This window comes from Nipponia nippon, unplaced genomic scaffold (assembly GCF_047370975.1).
Source record: "Nipponia nippon isolate SJK-2023a ecotype South Korea unplaced genomic scaffold, ASM4737097v1 scaffold_4, whole genome shotgun sequence".
Classification (NCBI taxonomy): domain Eukaryota; kingdom Metazoa; phylum Chordata; class Aves; order Pelecaniformes; family Threskiornithidae; genus Nipponia; species Nipponia nippon.
In genome coordinates, this window is record NW_028262358.1 from 32,726,732 (window position 1) to 32,744,661 (window position 17,930).

The 17,930-nt window shown below is 45.8% G+C and overlaps 1 protein-coding gene and 1 long non-coding RNA gene across 5 annotated transcripts in view; both read right to left on the reverse strand.

Moving 5' to 3' along the window:
- Window positions 1-418: 418 nt before the first annotated feature.
- LOC148053246 (uncharacterized) lies at window positions 419-1,499 on the reverse strand. The gene is made up of 3 exons (XR_015707981.1): window positions 1,179-1,499; window positions 856-964; window positions 419-485 (listed from the first exon to the last, which is right to left on the reverse strand). It is a non-coding gene; the product is annotated as an uncharacterized LOC148053246 (long non-coding RNA).
- Window positions 1,500-2,450: 951 nt separating this feature from the next.
- The window catches only part of DAAM2 (dishevelled associated activator of morphogenesis 2), a 212,857-nt gene continuing 197,377 nt past the window's right edge, over window positions 2,451-17,930 (reverse strand). For all 4 annotated transcript variants that reach the window (XM_009475067.2, XM_087775930.1, XM_087775931.1 and 1 more), the window contains 2 exons: window positions 11,932-12,102; window positions 2,451-9,945 (listed from right to left, as the gene is read on the reverse strand). In XM_009475067.2, coding sequence (XP_009473342.1) covers window positions 9,730-9,945; window positions 11,932-12,102 — 387 coding nt within the window. In that variant the 3' untranslated portion in view covers window positions 2,451-9,729. The remainder of the gene's footprint in view (window positions 9,946-11,931; window positions 12,103-17,930) is intronic.

A 17,930-nucleotide genomic window follows, 5' to 3' on the forward strand; every position in this document is an offset into this window, starting at 1 on the left:
ATTTAAAAGAAGGGTAGACGTGGTGCTTGAGGACATGGTTTAGTGGCGGACTTGGCAGTGATAGGTTAATGGTTGGACTCGATGATCTTAAGGGTCTTTTCCAACCTTAATGATTCTATGATTCCCTCTCCAAAACACATATGAGCAAGGCATTTTGCTTTCTTAAGGCATCTTTACATCTCTATCTTATCTGAAAATTCAGTCTGCCAGGCTGGTGCTCGTACAGACCAGATGACCTCCAAAAATGGATAAAAAGCAGCATTTTAGCAGTTACATGGCTCCACAAGCAGCATCACCCTCATTTTCCCTAAGCAATGTTCTGTGCTGAGACTGGAAGGGAGGGTTCGGGAGGGGACTGAAGGAAAAAAAAAGAAAAAAGAAAAAAAAAAAGGGAAAAAAAAGGACCCTACCTCCTGATGAGAGTCTGACCAAAGTAGAGATAAACAGCAACTATGTCTCAGAGAAAACAGCAAGAAGCCCATTAGCTAGAGAAACATGAAACAAACAAATAAAATTTAGCACAACAATGTTGAAAACCAAGGTTTTAGGCTTTGGGGAGGGGGGAAAAAAAGAAAAAGTCTTTAATTATTTTGTTTCCTAGCAGCAGAAATCTGTTCCCAAAGGGCCAAGCAGATTTCTCCCAGAAAGCTCCATGTCTGCTATGGCAGAGATAAAAGTCATCTTTGTTTAAACAGAAGCCAAAGCTTAAAGAAAGGGAAAACCAATGAATAATATAGATCCTCAGCCCTTCCCAGCAAGAGCAAAGAGCTCCCCTTACCTCCCTCCTCACTCAGTCATTCAGGACAGCTAAACCCCAACACTAGTTTTGCTCAGAAAAAGCCACGAGGCACTTACCTTGCTTCTGTGCAGCGATGACAAGGACAGGGAGATCCATGACCACAGGGAAGACAGAAGGAGACTTCTGTGCTGGATCCATCTTGCAGGGTAGAACACCAGCCCCTCACTGCATGCTCCAACCCAGGTCAAAATATTAAAGAAAGAACAATCTTCCTGTTAGAATTCAGGCAGGAAAACTCTCTGGTTGTTCAAGGCAGAGAGCATTTGCGTACTGCTGGGTTTCACCTCTAACAAGAGGAAAAGCAATGGCTTGGCCTCCTCTACTTAAACCCAGCTGCGAGAGAAGAGAAAGCAGGGAGGTCCCTGCATTTTCATCCCACCTCTGCCACTTGTGTGCTGCATGATTTCAGAAACGTCCCTTTGCCTTGGCCCTTGTATCTGTAAAGCAAGAACCTCATAGCCAAACTTTTAGCCACATCTGAACCAAATAGATCAAAACAGAAAAACTGAGAGCCCTTTTAACAAATATAAACCAAGAGCCTTCCCACACAGCACTCAGACTCCCATCTGCTGCCTGCTGGTCCTCAGCCTGTGTCAAACAATTATCTCCTGATTGCTTTTGCTCATTGCCACAGCCCTTCCCACCTGAGAGCCAGAACCAACAGCTGGAGCTTTGTTTGGGGTCCCTGGGAACCCATGTACTGCAGGAATGTGCTGCACAGCCAGCAAGGCTCCCACTCAAAGCTAGGCATGAGCTTCTCAGGAGCTCACGGTTAGAACATCGCCCTTTGATGGGCTGAAGATAAACATGAAGAGTTGTGGCTTAAGCATGAATTTTGTCAGCAGGCTATTTCCATCAACAGAGACAGGGAGATCCATGTGTAAATGAAACAGCTGCACACATTGCATCTAAGATGAAAACAAGGTTCTGCCCCTGAACTCCAAGGAATTCCTCAGCATGTCCCTTGATTCACCCACAAATTAGTCCTAGCCCTTGTGTGCCCCCTGCTCACCCTCCTGTTCTGTGTCTAACTTCTCTCCCCTCCCACATCCCTGAAGGTTTCACTCCTGATGTTGGCTTTCCTGGCTTCTTTTCAGCTGGCCTTATTTAGCTCCTTCCTTTGAAGCAATCCTCTCCTGCCCCCTCCTCCTCCGAGTCACGCTCTTGCTGTCAGGATGTTGCTGAGTTAAGGGAGCTTATGGCCAGCGCTGCAGCCCTGCACTCCCTTCCTCTCTTGGACTAGTTATGTCCACATATGGATTACAAGCTCTTAGATAGCAGGACTGTCATCTTTTTTTTTTAAGTCAGCTCCTGTGTTCCCTATGTTGTTCTGAAAGAGCAATGAAAGAGTGCTTTATGTATTTTAAGAGGACCCTTGGATACCTGGTGGTTCCATGGTTAGCTCTTTACTATTGCTATGTGTGAGGAGGACGTGCTTTTGTTCCACTGTGTTGCTTGTTCCCCCAGAACAACTGGGAAGTTTCTCACCAGCTCTGCAGTGACCGTGTCACCTAAAGAGCTGCATGTTCTTAACCAAAGAGAAAGACCCAGAGCTTAGCAAAAAAGTGCACCCAGACTCCAACTCACCTTTAGGACTTTCCAGCAAAATGCACAGAAAATGCAACTACAAAGAAATGTACTGAGACGCAGCGGGGGCAATATATCTTTAATTTTTTTGCTTTTGTTTTTTAGTATTACAGTATATTCTTATAAAAAGATACAGATAAAAAGGACACTACAGGATTTGTACATTTAATTCACTTATAGTCTTAAACTGACTAAGAAATGAGGATACGCCAAGGCATTACAGCAGCACACAACCTCCCACTTCAGTAAGCAGCACTGTACTTTCTCGCTTGGTGAGCAGGGGAACATCCCAAAGTGACCTGCGAGTTTCAAGCTGAGCAGGCTTGCAGGGGAGGAGAATGGCTGAAGATGGGGATGGTTTGGAGGGGAGGTGTTGAGCACAGAGTGGCTCAGGTACCTGACATCCCCTTACAATTCTCCTAAAAATGGCAAAGGTTTTTAAAGAGCCTGTTTAAGGGCAAGTGTGAAGGAGGAGGGAAATGGCTTGTCATAGAGGCTTTTCTAGACCACTTGGGTGAGACCTCCTAGTGGTGTACAGCTGAAAGGACCAAGCCCTTCATGAGCTCTGTGGAACATCTTGTAAACAGCCAAAGCTGCCTAAAGGGGAGTTTTGATCCAGGCGCTGCTTTGAATTATGCTGGTGTAAACCCAGAGCAACTCGTACTGCTCACACTGGATCTATTCTACATTATCACCAGTAACAGAAGACTGGTTTGGAAGATCTGGTTGAGGACGGACAACATGGCTTCACTAAGGGCAAATCACGCCTGATAAATTTGGTGGCCTTCTATGACGGGATTACAGCATTGGTGGATAAGGGAAGAGCAGTGACGTCATCTACCTGGACTTGTGCAAAGCATTTGACGCTGTCCTGCATGACATCCTTGTCTCTAAATTGGAGACATGGATTTGACAGATGGACCACTCCGTGGATAAGGAATTGGCTGGATGGTCACACTAAAAGAGTTGGGGTCAACAGCTTGATGTCCAAGTGGAGACCAGTGACAAGTGGTCTGACTTGTACTGACCCCTCAGGGGTCAGTATTGGGACTGGTGCTGTTTAACATCTTTGTCGGTGACACGGACAGTGGGATTGACTGCACCCTCAGCAAGTTTGCTGATAACACCAAGCTGTGTGGTGCGGTTGACGCGCTGGAGGGAAGGAATGCCATCCAGAGGGACCTTGACAGGCTGGAAAGGTGGGCCCATGTGAACCTCATGAAGTTCAACAAGGCCAAGTGCAAGGTCCTGCACATGGGTTGGGGCAATCCCGAGCACAAATACAGGCTGAACAGAGAATGGATTGAGAGCAGCCCTGAGAAGAAGGACTTGGGGGTGCTGGTTGATGAGAAACTCAACATGACCTGGCAATGGGTGCTTGCAGCCCAGAAGGCCAACCGTATCCTGGGCTGCATCAAAAGAAGCGTGGCCAGCAGGTTGAGGGAGGTGATTCTCCCCCTCTACTCCGCTCTCATGAGACCCCACCTGGAGTGCTGAATCCAGCTCTGGGGTCCCCAACATAAGAAGGACATGAACCTGTTGGAGCAAGTCCAGAGGAGGGCCACGAAGATGACCAGAGGGCTGAAGCACCTCTCCTATGAGGACAGTCTGAGAGAGTTGGGGTTGCTCAGCCTGGACAAGAGAAGGCTCCGGGAAGACCTTATAGCAGCCTTCCAGTACCTGAAGGGGGCCTACAAGAAAGCTGGAGAGGGACTTTTTACAAGGGCATGTAGTGATAGGACAAGGGGTAATGGCTTTAAACTGAAAGAGGGTAGATTTAGATTAGATATAAGGAAGAAATTCTTCACTATGAGGGTGGTGAGGCACTGGAACAGGTTCCCCAGGTTGTTCCATCCCTGGAAGTGTTCAAGGCCAGGTTGGATGGGGCTTTGAGCAACCTGGTCTAGTGGAAGGTGTCCCTGCCCATGGCAGGGGGGTTGGAACTAGATGATCTTTAAGGTCCCTTCCAACCCAAACCATTCTATGAGTCTATGATCTATTAAGCATCCAGATTCTGTCATGAAATGAGGTGCCAAAACACCATGCTAGACTATTGGCATCCTTCTCAGCAGGCACAGTGAGCAAAATCTGGCTAACTTCAGGGGATTCTGGTCACCAAAACTACTACTTAGAGTAGTAGATAGTGTTTTTATATATATATACACACACACACATATATATAAATTCTATGTTTTCAGTTGGCCAAATTGTATTACTCAGGTTGGCCTCTTCAGGCTTTGATAACAGAAGCTAAGGCGGCCAATGGAGGATACCTGTTTGGATGGTAGGCAACCAGAAATCTCCTGTGTCAAGTACAGAAGCCAAAGAGTCATGGCCAAACACCTGATGATTGCTAGAGACTCCATGGGTAGAAAACCAACCAGTGGAAAGATTTTGTTTACCCTGGATAATCTGGGGAGGTGGGATGGAGAAGGAGAGAGGGGAATTAGAGGAAATCCTTCTTCCTTGGCCTTGAAGATAGGAAGGAATATTAGCTCTTAGGAAGGAGAACTGTCCCAGTTTCTCCCACCAGCATGTTAACTCTGGTGAGAAGTTACAAGGCATGAATAACTTTCGCCCATCTATCCAATTCTCTGGCATTATGGCCAGAATTTGTGTGGAAGGATGAAGTTTGAGTGAACAACTGTGCAGCTTAACTCTTCTCAATCTTCCCAGCGTGATTCATGATGAGAAATAAACAGGTTTTATAGAAAGTGTTCTAAAATAACCAACCTGCATCAGCATACTCTAAAACACATGCTTTCCCAGAACCAGAGTGATTACGACAAAAGCAAAAGGAAAGTTTTTTCTTCCCTCCCTTCCCACAGCAAGACTGCTCACACGCATCCCCTTGCCTAGCTCAGCTTGCTGCACAATAGCCAAGTCAGCTGTCTAGCTGGTGTAATGCCCTGGCACGGTCTCAATAGTCTTTGCTGTAATGCAGTGTATACATACAAACATAGCAAACTAAAATAAGGCAAAATAAATAGAGGTGTCAGATTTACAGGTTCCCCTTAGAGATTCCTAAAACCTTTTTTTTTAAAAATCATTTAACCCCCAAACAAACAAACAAACAAACAAAACCCAAAACAACAACCCAGAAACGAAACTGCATATATCATGTACATCATCAACTGTACAACTGATCTCCTTTCCCCTCACGGAAACTCCTGACTCAAACTTCTCCCATGCAACCCAGCTCAGAGTGTGAGCTTTCCTAAAGAAGAGGAAGATTCAGCCAGTGGGGCTGACCATTACAGAAACACCTGCCCCACAGTCTCCCACCAGGGCCCCTCACGATTCCTCTCCCTTCCTCAGACATTGTGAACACGTAACAGAAATGCTTCTGACGGATGCCCAGGTCGTCTCCCTACTGGGGAGCCTCTCACCCCTGAATATTAGTCCTACTTCTGCTCTCACAGGGAACCGGTGCCCAGATGATAGCTGTGCTGCAGGGCATGGAAGGGCCTTGCTGCCCTGAAGTCACTTTACCTTGTAGCATTTCCAGAGACTTATGATAGACTGAGAATAGTGACCCAGACCGAAGGGAGTGGGAGAGGGAGGGAGTCTTTTCTGGGGTCATCCTAATGCAACCTGCTTAAGAACAACACAGAGACACAGAGGTAAGTGAGTGAGCACTAGACCTCTAGGGACAAGGTCCGGTGGGTTAGAAAGTACCTCCTCTTCTAGGTATGAAGAACTTCATCATAAAGTTGGCAATGACTACATTTCTGCAGGAAGCAGAACAAGCCCTCAATTATACCCTTCTTTCTCACATCTCCTCCTCCACTTGTTTCCAAAGACAGAGTGATTTCACTTAAAATGCTGGTGGTAGGCACAGGTGCAAGGACAACAGCAGACCCTAGTTCTTCTCCAGCTCTCAGTGCGATAAAGAGGTTATTCCTCAATGTTACACCTCACAACTGCTTGCTATATCTGCTCAGGCTCTGCTAGTACTAGAGGACAAGGAATAAGATTTTCCTTTCTCCTTCAGCACTCAGCAACTCTACCACAACTGCTGATGGAGAACAGAGCATAGATGCACTCACAGTACCCAAGAGATGACAAACAAGGACAAACTTGGCTTCAGCAAGAATCTGACGCCAGGCCCTAGAGCAGAGCCAACTTTTTTCCTTATCTTCTGTGTGGCCAGCCTCATCTCACACAGTAGACCTATTAATGGGCCTCTCCGCTTGTCATCACTTATATGAAATCACTGCTTGCCTCAGTATGTAACTGAGCTTTTCCAAAACCCTCTTTATGAACATTCACCATGGAGTCAAGAGCCGGGGGGGACTGTCCAGCATGTGGAACGAAGCCTTCAGCCACCATCACAGATTCAAAACAAGAGTTCGGGGCACTGGAGTGCTGAGAAAGTTGAGCTGCAGTGAATCAGGGGCACGACTCCAAGCTTTCTGTCAGTTCCAGTAACTATTCCACAGCTGATTTACAGGAGTTGCACAATCTCTCATTATTTGTGTATGAGTAAAGGAGGTGGCAAAACTACAGCAGCTTTCTTTGAGTCTGTCAGTGTGGCCGGAGTGCCGCGTACCATCATATAGGATCTCTTTAAATCGGGGTTGAACTGTGTACACAAATGGACAGAGGGCTTATCACTCTCTCTGCTTTTGCTACATTTGTGGCCTGGCAAAGTGACTTCAGTTTCAAAAAGCACAGCACAAACCTGGTTTGACAAATACTGGGGTGCGGGGAATGCTGTATTGATATTCAAGGGTTTTGCCCTGAGGTGTTTCTTCTCTGACAGCACTGCCATGCTGACAGTCTGCCTTATCAAACAAGTACCTGGGGAGCAAGCAAGCAGCCATAAATTGGACAAAGCCATGAGTCACAACATTTTGCACCAGGGCTGACCTTGGCACTACACCTGAATTTCTGTGTGAGTCCTAAACCCAGGGAGAACAAAGAGGGGGAAAAAAAGGACAATGTTCTAATCCCTAAAAGCATCATCTTTGGAAGTCAGGGATTATCCAAATCTAAAATCAATTCTATACCAATTTGGCACATATTACCACCTCTCATACGGCTTACATGGCATAGGTTATATGGCATGCTTTAAAACAAGACAAACAAAAAGGGCTGGGATATAGCATGTCTACTTCAGGGAGCAGCAAGGAGCTTGTTAATATAATTTACAAGAGACATTTCTAAAAATCCATTTTGTAATTTAAAATAAAAATGCTTAAAAAAGTGAGAGTTTTTCTTAAACTTTCAAAAACCTTTATGAAATACAGTCTTTGTTCTACAAGGTGCTTGTGTCCGCTGCAATGGGCATTGCTGTTAATAGCTAATCCCAGAAGGGGAGTGGGATAGTAAGGGAGGAGAATGCACCCAGCTCTTGTAAGATACCAGCTCTTTACGATGAGTATTATACAGAGGCGCGGCAGTCTGGAATGTCGTAAATAGGGAAACACTGGGGTGGGAGACTCAAAATTCAGTAAACAATGAAACATTAGAGTTTAACAATTCTGACTTTTTTGCTTCTTTCCATAGTTTACATAATTATTTTACTCTCAAAGTGTTCAGAAAACCACCACAGTTTGCTTCTCCAATATCGGTAGTGTGTAATACTGATCAGGCAGCATGCATGGCAGAGGAAGTTCTCTTCTGCAGACTTGGTGCAGAGCCTGAGGTTAAGTGACATTCAGAGAAAAATCAAACCAAACGATTAAAGTGACAAATAGAGCTTTTTTCACTTCCCTGGGATTCCTTGACATTTTGTGCTGTTGACTATTGATGCATAGTTTGTAGATGGTGGGTCCCTCTTCTCAAATGTTCTCTCTTTTCTTTCTGTCTAGGAGGAAGAATTCATCACCATTTCTTTCTTTTCCTCTTTTTCTTCTCCAGGGAAGATAATAAAAAAGGAAGACAATAATAATAAAAAAAAAGCCCATGGCAGCCCACACAATCCAATCCCTTTCCTAGAGCCATGAAGACACACAGAATTCAGAATTCAGGTCTCTTGGGGTTCTTTGCTTCTTCACTGTGTGCTTCATAAATGTAGCTTAAATACAATTTTTTTTTTCTTATGAATTAACCCATCTTCAAAGCCCCCTCGGCTTACACAATTCTGTGTCCTCCTGGAAAAAATTCGTGGTTTTCATTACGGGACCCTCTGTTCATTCATCCCAAGTGATCCCTTCAAAATGAAAAGGCTGTGGGCTCCAAGGCTCTCCTTCAACACCATTCATATCTTACTGAGTTACGTGATTCCCCTCGGTAGGAGTGGGGTGTGTGCAGTGAAGGTCAACCTGTTAGACAGAAAGACCAGTTCATGCGAACAGCAATCACGGCTAGCATCAAGTGGAAGAGAAATCTCATTTCTTGCAGCCAGTGACCCCATTTGCTTTTTGCTACTTGTGACCTGTGGATGATACCAGGGAGCTCCCAATTTCCACTGGGTTGCACTAAGAAATCTTGCACAAACAGGTAAGAAATGTTGCGCTGTTTCCCACTCACCCTCCAGCAATGGCAAGAGGCTCCACAGTCATCTACTTGTAATCCCAACCTGGCAGTGGCTTAGTTTTCTAAAGAAAAGCCAGAACTTCTTTCCTAGAAGATGCATTTCATAGCTTCGGGACTCAACCATCAACAAATTCCAGACAACTGCTTCTAGAAAAACAGAATCCAAAAGACTTTTGGAAAGTATTTTATGTTGATGCTGATTCTTGAATTTCAATTTGTTCCAGAACCTGATGCTTTCGTCTGAGCATCACTTGCTTTGGACAGTGTAGGCCACACAAAAATACTATGCAGAACATGAGATCAAAAGCATTTTTCAGGTGCTAATCAATGGCTTATAAAAATCCAATTCTGGAAGGGACCTGGAAACCTCGAGAACCACATCTTGACAAGCCCCTGAAGGCCAGTCTAGATCTTGAAGAAGCGACAGGTGTTTACAGAGCTGCTCTGAAATGAGTCTTGCTTATTATCAGCAAGATGGAGAATGTGACTAGTTTTTACTTTGGCACACAGAAAATTATCTTTCTCCAGCTGTGAGGCAGTCTGCAAGGCCCAAGTACTTTCTGTCATCACCATGAGGCCTTTGATGACACAAAAAACTCCCAGAAGCAAATCTGTCAGCTCTGCATGGCCCAGTCACAGGCCCTGCTGGCTCCTCAGAGGCACTTTTATAATGGTTCAGATTAGGAGCACAGAAGAGGGACGACAGGAAAGCTGATCATGGAAAGGTAACGTCTCTGGCCACAGACCAAAGAAATCCTTTGGGGCAGCTGTCAGCCAGGCGCCATCACACATATTCATCTTCCTAGTTTTGCACTTTTTCATCACCTTCTTTTGGTTGATTATTTTTCTTCCTCTTGTAATTAATAATTTAGCTTTGTCACCACCCGCTCCCGGCTTGTCTCTAAGCCTTGGTTCCCCGAACGCTTGCGGTTACGCTTGAGCTTGGATAAGTCTTTGTCAAAGACTTCACCCGACCTTAATGCTGACACCAGGTCATCAAACTCCCCACTCTCTTCAGAGATACTTCCAGCTTTCACTTTCTTTTGTCGCCTCTCTTTTTCCCTCTGCTCTTTTAGCTGTGGAGAAAGACACAGAGCTTTAGGATTAGCTAACCAAGATGCCAGGTCACTAGGTACACTGCCAAGAACCAGCTAAGATGCATCAGTACATCAGTTGAGGGAAAAAAAGAGATCAGGACCTTATCCACAAGGTCATTACCTGTGCCAAGAGCAACAGGCAACCACGCTGGGCTTCCCTTCTTCTGCAGAGGTGAGCAAAGAGCAAGAGAGATGAGGGATAAGTAGCATCGTATGATTGCCTCACAAAGCACTACCATGCTGGAGCAAAGAGGACACATGGGATCTGTCTATGCTGCTGGTGTTTTGCAGTTTTACAGTAGGATAGTGCCAGCAAAGTAGCTGTGCCAAATGACAGTCTACAAGTCATGCTGGCATAGGTAATTACCCAGCTTCTAGGACCAGGCTTGCACTGACCTTAGTGTGGCAGCACCTACTGTGCTGACAGTACCTAACTTAGTGAGTTTAAAATTAGTTTGGATGTGTCTATACAAACCACAGTCACTACTATAGTCACAAACAGCTTTGCGCTTGGGGCATAGCTAGCTAAATTGACAGGCAGAAAGGCTGCAGTCCTGCAGAACGAGGAAAAGAAGAAAGGAAAAACCCCAGAAAGCCACAAGCTAATCATACTGGAGAATGAAAATTGCGTGAGGTATCGAAACATCGACAGAAACCCTATCCACCAAACAGCTCATGTTTGGATGGAGGCAGCATGTTGCAGTGATGGGAAGAGGAAGGCACACTGCCTCGACTCTGGAAAGAGAAACTGGTTATAAACACAAAAAGCAATGAAACAGAACTGCTGATTTTACAAATCATTGGATAGGTCCACCTGTCAATGCGATGCCCTCGGTCTCCCTAGGGTAGCTCCAGGGAGCTCAGTTATCCCCCTGTACTACTCAGCTCCAAGATCAGTGGAAATGGCAAGGGGTGGATAAGGCTGCCAAGAAGCAAGTTGCTTGCTCTGCATGCTATCTCCACATTGCAGAAAGACTCTTTCCACAAGCAAACTGCAACCTCTCTCATGGTGTATTAGGCCTACGAAAGCATCCTAGTGCTTTAACAGCAGGCTCCTGCAGTTTCCAGGCTGGCTGAGAAGAAACTTGAGCCTAAGTCCTGGAATTTTATCCCTGTGTCCAACAGTAAGGCTGCTGGCATCCTGGTATTTTATCTCTCTCCTCTTCTGAAAGGCACAAACCGGTGCTTTTGGCACAGCAAACATTTAAAGCAGCAACTCCCCACAACGAGGCCTGGGGCCATGGCGGCAGCCGGGGTTAAAGCGCCAGCAGGGGGGAAGGATGCAGGGGACTGCTGAGCTGTTCTCAGGCCTCAGGAAAGGCTGAGGTTAGAGGGGGAGGCTGGTTCACACAAACCCCTAGGGACACACACGTTGGTCTCCCAGCAGCAAAATCAGTGATGCACAAAAGCTCTCTCGCCACATCAAGGCCAGGCACGGCCCCAGTAATCAAGGCATTAAGGCTGGCCAGAGAGAAATACTGCCAGGGCAGGCTGCAGCAGGTGCCAGGGCATTTGCTGTGTCACTGTACGCTGTCAGGAGACAGGCACGCAGCAGATGATGATGGAGTCTGAGTGGAAGCTGACCAGCTGGCAGGATCAAGGGAGATCTGGCTCCCAGAGCTTTTGCACAGAGCCTGCAGCCTGAAAGCAGGATACTCTGGCACTGGGCAGGGGCAGCACCATCCTGCAAAGTTCCGGAGCAGAACAGGCAGGGCTAGATTTGGTATCTGAATCCAAAAGAGGGTAATTTACCAAACAGTTTGCTCTTGAGAGCTGACAGGACAGCCAGCAGGAGAAACGTCATCATTTGTGAAGAGAATGATGCCAAAGAGAGGTGGCAGGGAGAAGGACATAGAACAGTGACAGTGACAGGACATGAGCATTGGAATGGGTGCTCTCAACCTTTCTCTCTTGAGATGTGAAAAGGCGATGGAAGGAAACACCTTCCTGTGCCCAGGTCCTCACCATGGCCTCCATGCGTGCCCTGCGCTCCTCTTCTTCCTTTTTCTTCCTCATATTCTCCAGATCTTGCTTGGCCTCTGCAAATGACTGTAAGAAAGTGTCGAAGATGCCAAAAAATTCATCTGGCTGCATCTTGCCCTCGCTCTCTCCAAAATGCTTCAGTGCCTTGGCATACTGTCAAGGGGGCAGAAAACACAAGAGCAATAATTAGGCAGGCAGTTTGGTGAAGACAGCAAGGAAAGATTATGAGTAACCACACATGTAATTCAATACCCTCTGAGCATTCATGTGGCAAGAGCAGAAATTACGTGCCAGCAACAGAAGTGCCTCTCCTTAAGGCAGGTGCCTCTGTCCCTGAAGAATCTGCTCTCCTGGATATCCTTTGGGCAACACGGGGCAAAGGTGCTGGAGAGTGCTAGCTGTCCGTTTATTAAAAAAACACAAACATGTTCAGTCCCTGACGGTGATGGAAATCCACTTTTAAAACGGATGGAGTTAGAGTTTGCAATAACATCACAGTCTGTCCTCTCAGGAGCCTTTTGCCATGTCATCCATCACTCTGGAGTCCTCTGAGTCAGGGTGTTGCCTGGGAGAGAGGCGACTATGGACAGACATGGCATGAGAGAGGGGCAAGGAAAGCAGCCAGGGCTCCCGGGCAGACTTAAAAGAGCGTGAATACATCACAAGTGGCTTTTATTTTAAAAGGCAAATGTTGAGGCTGCAGGACACATGTGGAGGCAGCCAACTGGCAGGACTTCAGTCACAGGGCAGTCCTGATCGGGATATGGTAAATTCACAGCAACCCCAGGCTCTCAGACATCAGTCCGCAGTAGTTGTACTCTCTTCTTTGCTCTCTCACACTCACAAACATGCCTCTGTACTCACCAAAATGCACTCAAATGCATGCACATATAGCATGTACATACATGTCCGCTAAGTCCTATATGTGTACATATCCAAAAGCTGTATCATTGTCCAGCGACCTTCACTCACAAACCTCTGTATCACAACAGGCAGCACCAGCAACACATTCCTGACGGCACTAGTGCCCTGATGCACAGCTCCCCTAGCATTCCCTGCTTGCACTTTAACATACCACCACTGAGCAGCAGAGCATCCTTACAGACCTCAACATTTACCAAACCAAACCCAGACTCTCCCAGGCTATGGACTGCCTTCAGACTCTCTTGTGCATGTATTCAGCTCATGCTAACACAGCCCAGCTTCCCTTTACTTAGGTGGGTGCTCTTGCAGAACAGAAAAGACAGTAAGAAGAGTTCAGGCTCCAATTCCAAGGACAAAATGAGTTTGGAAGCAGGTCTTATAAACCCCTCTGGCCCTGTACCAGGTAAAGCATAAACAATGTCTCCCAGTCAACTGCAGGGGGAAGAAATCTCCAAGGAAAGCAGCTTCTTTCTGGCACAGCCTGAGAGATTCGGCATCTCCCCTCCTCTGCTTTCCCTGCCAGGCCCACAAAGCAGTTTGAAGCAATAGCTTCTTTTTTCTTTAAAAAGGCTGTGTTCTCAGCCAGAAACAAACAAAGAAACCCAAAGTATCTGGAAAAAAAAAAAAAGAAGTGTTGGAAGAAATGCAAGTTGCTTTGAGCTACCAAACATGGCAGGAGTTGAAGGAAGCACTACAGCAGAAAGTCATGGAGGGACTTCAGAGTATGGAAACAGCAACAGATTACTTCTCTGTTTTAACTCCTTTTCTCTGAAACCTCTGAAGACACATACATACATGTATGCACACCTTCTCCCTCTCCCCACCCCTCTCTGTATATATGTATTTTCTCTGTATATATAGTATGCATAGTCTGCTTGAATATTAGGAAAGTGCAGCAGTCTCACAGTAATCCACACCGACCAGCACCAGCTCTTCAGCAGAGATAATACAGGTTGTCAATACCACAGAGGGAGATAATGCATCGACATGTGCTATATTTTCTCGGCTTGCCTGCTCCAACGTGCCAATCAACAGGGGAACATGACTGCCAGAGAAAGACTTCAGCACAGGCATTGCCACCACTGCTTGAACACATAGAGCACCTAAAGCTCACTGCTCACAGGAGATGTGCTACCTGGAATCTCCTCCCACATAACTTATGGTTAACTCCTGTGAAAATTGAAAATAAGGCACAAATTAAGAGCAGTGACTAGAGCTGCCAGCTAGAAGGAAGGCTTGACCACCTCCTGTGAAGCCTGAACTCCAGGGGCAGCCCACAGGAGATGGCAGTTGTACCTAGTGATGCACCACCTCTGTTCTCTGTGTTCCTCCTGTGCACAGCAAAGGTGAGTGAGGGGGTACACAGGATCTGAGCTGGTTTGAGCCCATGAATGCCTGTAGGGGTTTCCTAGTCTTTTAGGGAGGCTGGGAGTTGGAAAGGAGGGGGTCCTTGCCTGGGGCTCTTGGATCCTACATACATGGAAGTCTCCATTAGAGGGTGGTGGTGTCTGCAAATGTTCTGCACATGGCCTGTCACCCAACTGCCAGCACCAGCTAGTTCTTGTCACAGTGGCAGGGGGGCTTTTGCCACTGCCTCCCCACTGCCACTCAGAGAAGGAACAGTGTTGATGTGCTGGAAAGACCCAGCAGTCTGGGAGCCTTCCAGAGACACTCATGAGTATACGGTGTTGTGGTCTCTAAGCATGGAGGAGGACAAATCCTGAGAACAGCCCATCGTTGGTGCCCTGTAACGTGGCTTAGCAGGTCACAATCACTTACTGTAAAGACGAAAAGCAAAAATCTGTGAGCTAGATGTACCAGGATGACTACAAAAGAGGAATCTGCAGTTCACTGAAGTAAACATTTTCCTTCTTTCTCTACCCGCTCCGGAAAAAAGCTGACTGAGCAGAGGAAGGCAAGTCAGGAGATCCAGCCTCTGCTGCCAACTCTGCCCATGATGTGGCTTGGGAAGTCACGCTCCCTCTCTGAGCCTTCCTTGCTCCATTCGTTACAGAACAGAAAGTGTTGCCCCACAAATCTCATATAGGAAACGGCCAAAAATCAGTTTTTCACATCTGTAGGGCACTATGGCAGTTCAATACACTATTGTAAAGAGACCCATGCTGTCTTTTCACTGTTTAAACTGCAACAGACCCCTCTGTTTTTATTACTTCTTCTGTTTCCCCATAGCCCTGGTTCTGCAATCATGTGTGCTTTTTCAAAGCACCGGTGCTGGGACGAGGGGTAGCAAGCTGCTGGAGGCAGCTTCCCCAACCCTGGTATGAAGCTGAGGCTTCCTACCTGCCCACAACGGCTAAAACCACACTGCCTGCCTCGCTCAGGGCATAAGAGGCAGCATGGCCCAGACCGAGGTGCTCTGGACCCCAGCCCTCCCTTCTGCTCTCCGCCACAGGATCTGTGTCACCCTGTACAAATCACTTGACTGCTTCATGGGCAGATTCCCTGCCAAACAGTACCTGCTCTCATGCACAATTGTGGAATCTGTAGCTAAGTCCTCATGCACGCAAAATGCTTCCCAGAATTTTGTGATGTGCTGTAAGATCGCGGAACAAGGGCTGAAACTTGCTTATTCCTGAAGTCATTTGGGGACAGATGACATGGGCAAAAGCAAGATGGAAAACTGTGTTTCAGCAGGTTTTCCACTGTAATACAGGATGGTATCTCTTTTTTTCATTAAAAAATTCATTTCCACACCATAAGGGCCCCCAAGCTCCATGATATAACAGGTCCACGAGCTCAGTGCCAGCTTTGCTTCCTCTGCCAAACTTTCCACTGAATTCATCCTCTTGCCAAAGCAAATCGTTTAGACAGTTGTTTATTTTAAAAAGCCATTTTAGCAAGGAGAGGGAAAGCGGGACAGCAGCACACACACTCTCTGCTGTGCTTGCCAAAGAAATGTTAAACAGTGGCAGAAGAGCTCTGGAAACGGCAGGAACGGAGGTCTATGAGGAGGAGGAAAAACAGCCATGATAAAAATTTCCTGCTGTCTGTGCTGTCTGCTATTGCGGGAGCAGCCAATGCACGAATGAATTATACCATGTAGCCATGGAACATGAACTGTCTTCCCCAGAGAAGTAATCTTGAGTTTGCTGTTATGAAGACTCCAATCCTGCACCGAGGCAGTTCAAAGAAATGTCTGTTCTCTTTACGGGACAGAGTCAGATCAGCTAATGGAAAGAGCCCGGCCGATTTCAGGCAGGGCTGGGCCCAGCTCTCCTTGAGCCTAAGTGCTCTTAAAAGACTTTCCCAGAAGTTCAACAGTAACTCTGGCAGCCCCAAAATCAAGATACAGGTGCTATAAACATTTCTGATATGATACCAACCTGCCCTTTGTAACACATCTCATCTTGGCTTCCTCAGTCTCTGTCCTGATTCATCAGCCCCAGTGGCTGACAGAAAATACCGGTCCCCCAAAATGAATGACTGAAGTGCACAGCCTGTAACTGGCACTTGGACTACAGTATTCCTGTGTGCTTCATAGCATTCTGCCATTAATGACTATTTTCTTAAATGGATTTTGGCTTTCACTGCCTTGCTGTTCTTCAAAACAGTTACTATATGCGCTAAGCTTATTAAATGCCTGGGCAGAGTCTGAACTCCTTTCTCCATGATGATAAACACCCCGCTTGAGAGGAGCTGTCATGAGAAAGGCTGGGGATGGACGCTTTTCCTACCCGCCTCATCAGCCTTGCACAGTCAGTGGCCTCCATTGTGCCTCTATAGAGAAGCTTGATATTCATCATAGGAATGGCAATACCTGACTAAGCAGACTCTGTTCTTCTAGGAAGATCCAAAACATTTTAAAAACAGGTTTGTTATAAACCAAGCACAAAATAGAACAGTTACGAAGCAATCTAGCAATCTAAGTTCATACCTGTCAATACTTAAGTATGTTGTAAAGCTTCATATAGGGCAAATGCCACCTTTTTGAAGTAGGAAATAAAATTCATGCCATGGCAGGTCACTGTTCCTCTGCCTGGGCATTTTCATTGCTTCCCCACAGGAAACACAAGGAAAAATTTTCACAAACAAAATTCAACCCCATTCTGTTCTTTTTGATGTAAAAAAGTCAATTTTTCATCTGTTCAGACATGTAAAAACTGGTGAAGGATTCCAGGGCAGAATTTCGCTTTCTCCTACCCCCACCTTCCAGTTTATGGGAAATGGCAGAAAACATTATCCCTTGATCTAATCTATATATTCCCTTATAAAGTGGTATAGAAAGTGAGAAAAACACAAAAAGAACAAGAACCAGCTGTGCTAGGGAGCCTGTTTAAAGAGTCATCTAAGTTTTCAATCAGTTCTTAACCAAGCCATCTGTTTACTGCATGAAGATAAGTACAGTTACAAGGCTTCTTCTGCAAGATGTCTGCATCTGACAACCTGGCCCTTTAAATGTAAAATATCACTTTCTCCCCATGGCCACTAATTGTAAATGGTCCTGCTTAAGCAAAAGGGCCAAAAAAAGTACTGCATGGGATTGTGAAAAATATCCTCTACAGAGAAGGTCAGCACCACACCTTGGTAATGGGTTGTTTCCATAACTTAAAGGAATAAAGAAATGACTTTTGCTAATACTAAAGACATCTAAAAAAATAAAAAACTTCCCAGGTTTGAAAGATAATTTGTATTGTTTTAAATCCCAGCTGAGGAAACATGGCTCTGATTAACTCATGGCAATCAATTAGCCACATCTATATTTAGAAGGATATCCAACTCCAGCTGTTAAAACTAGGGCTTCATTATTATTAATAAATCTGTGAACCAGACCAATTCTTCCTGGGCTCATCAGGATATTTTTAAAAGTCCTCCCTCTCCCACTACCTTTTTTTTCAATTTGCTTTGCTTTGAGAAATCAAAAAAGAACAGGATAATCAGATGTCTTGGTCCCTCTCTTCCTTTAATTGGCTAGTTATAGTAGGTTTCCATGGTAAGAAAAAAGCTTGTGATTCAACAAACACAGAGAGCCCATTGAGGTTGGAAGATGTTATAGGCTTTGCAATGCACATCTGGTTTGTTGAAAAATTTTTTTTTTC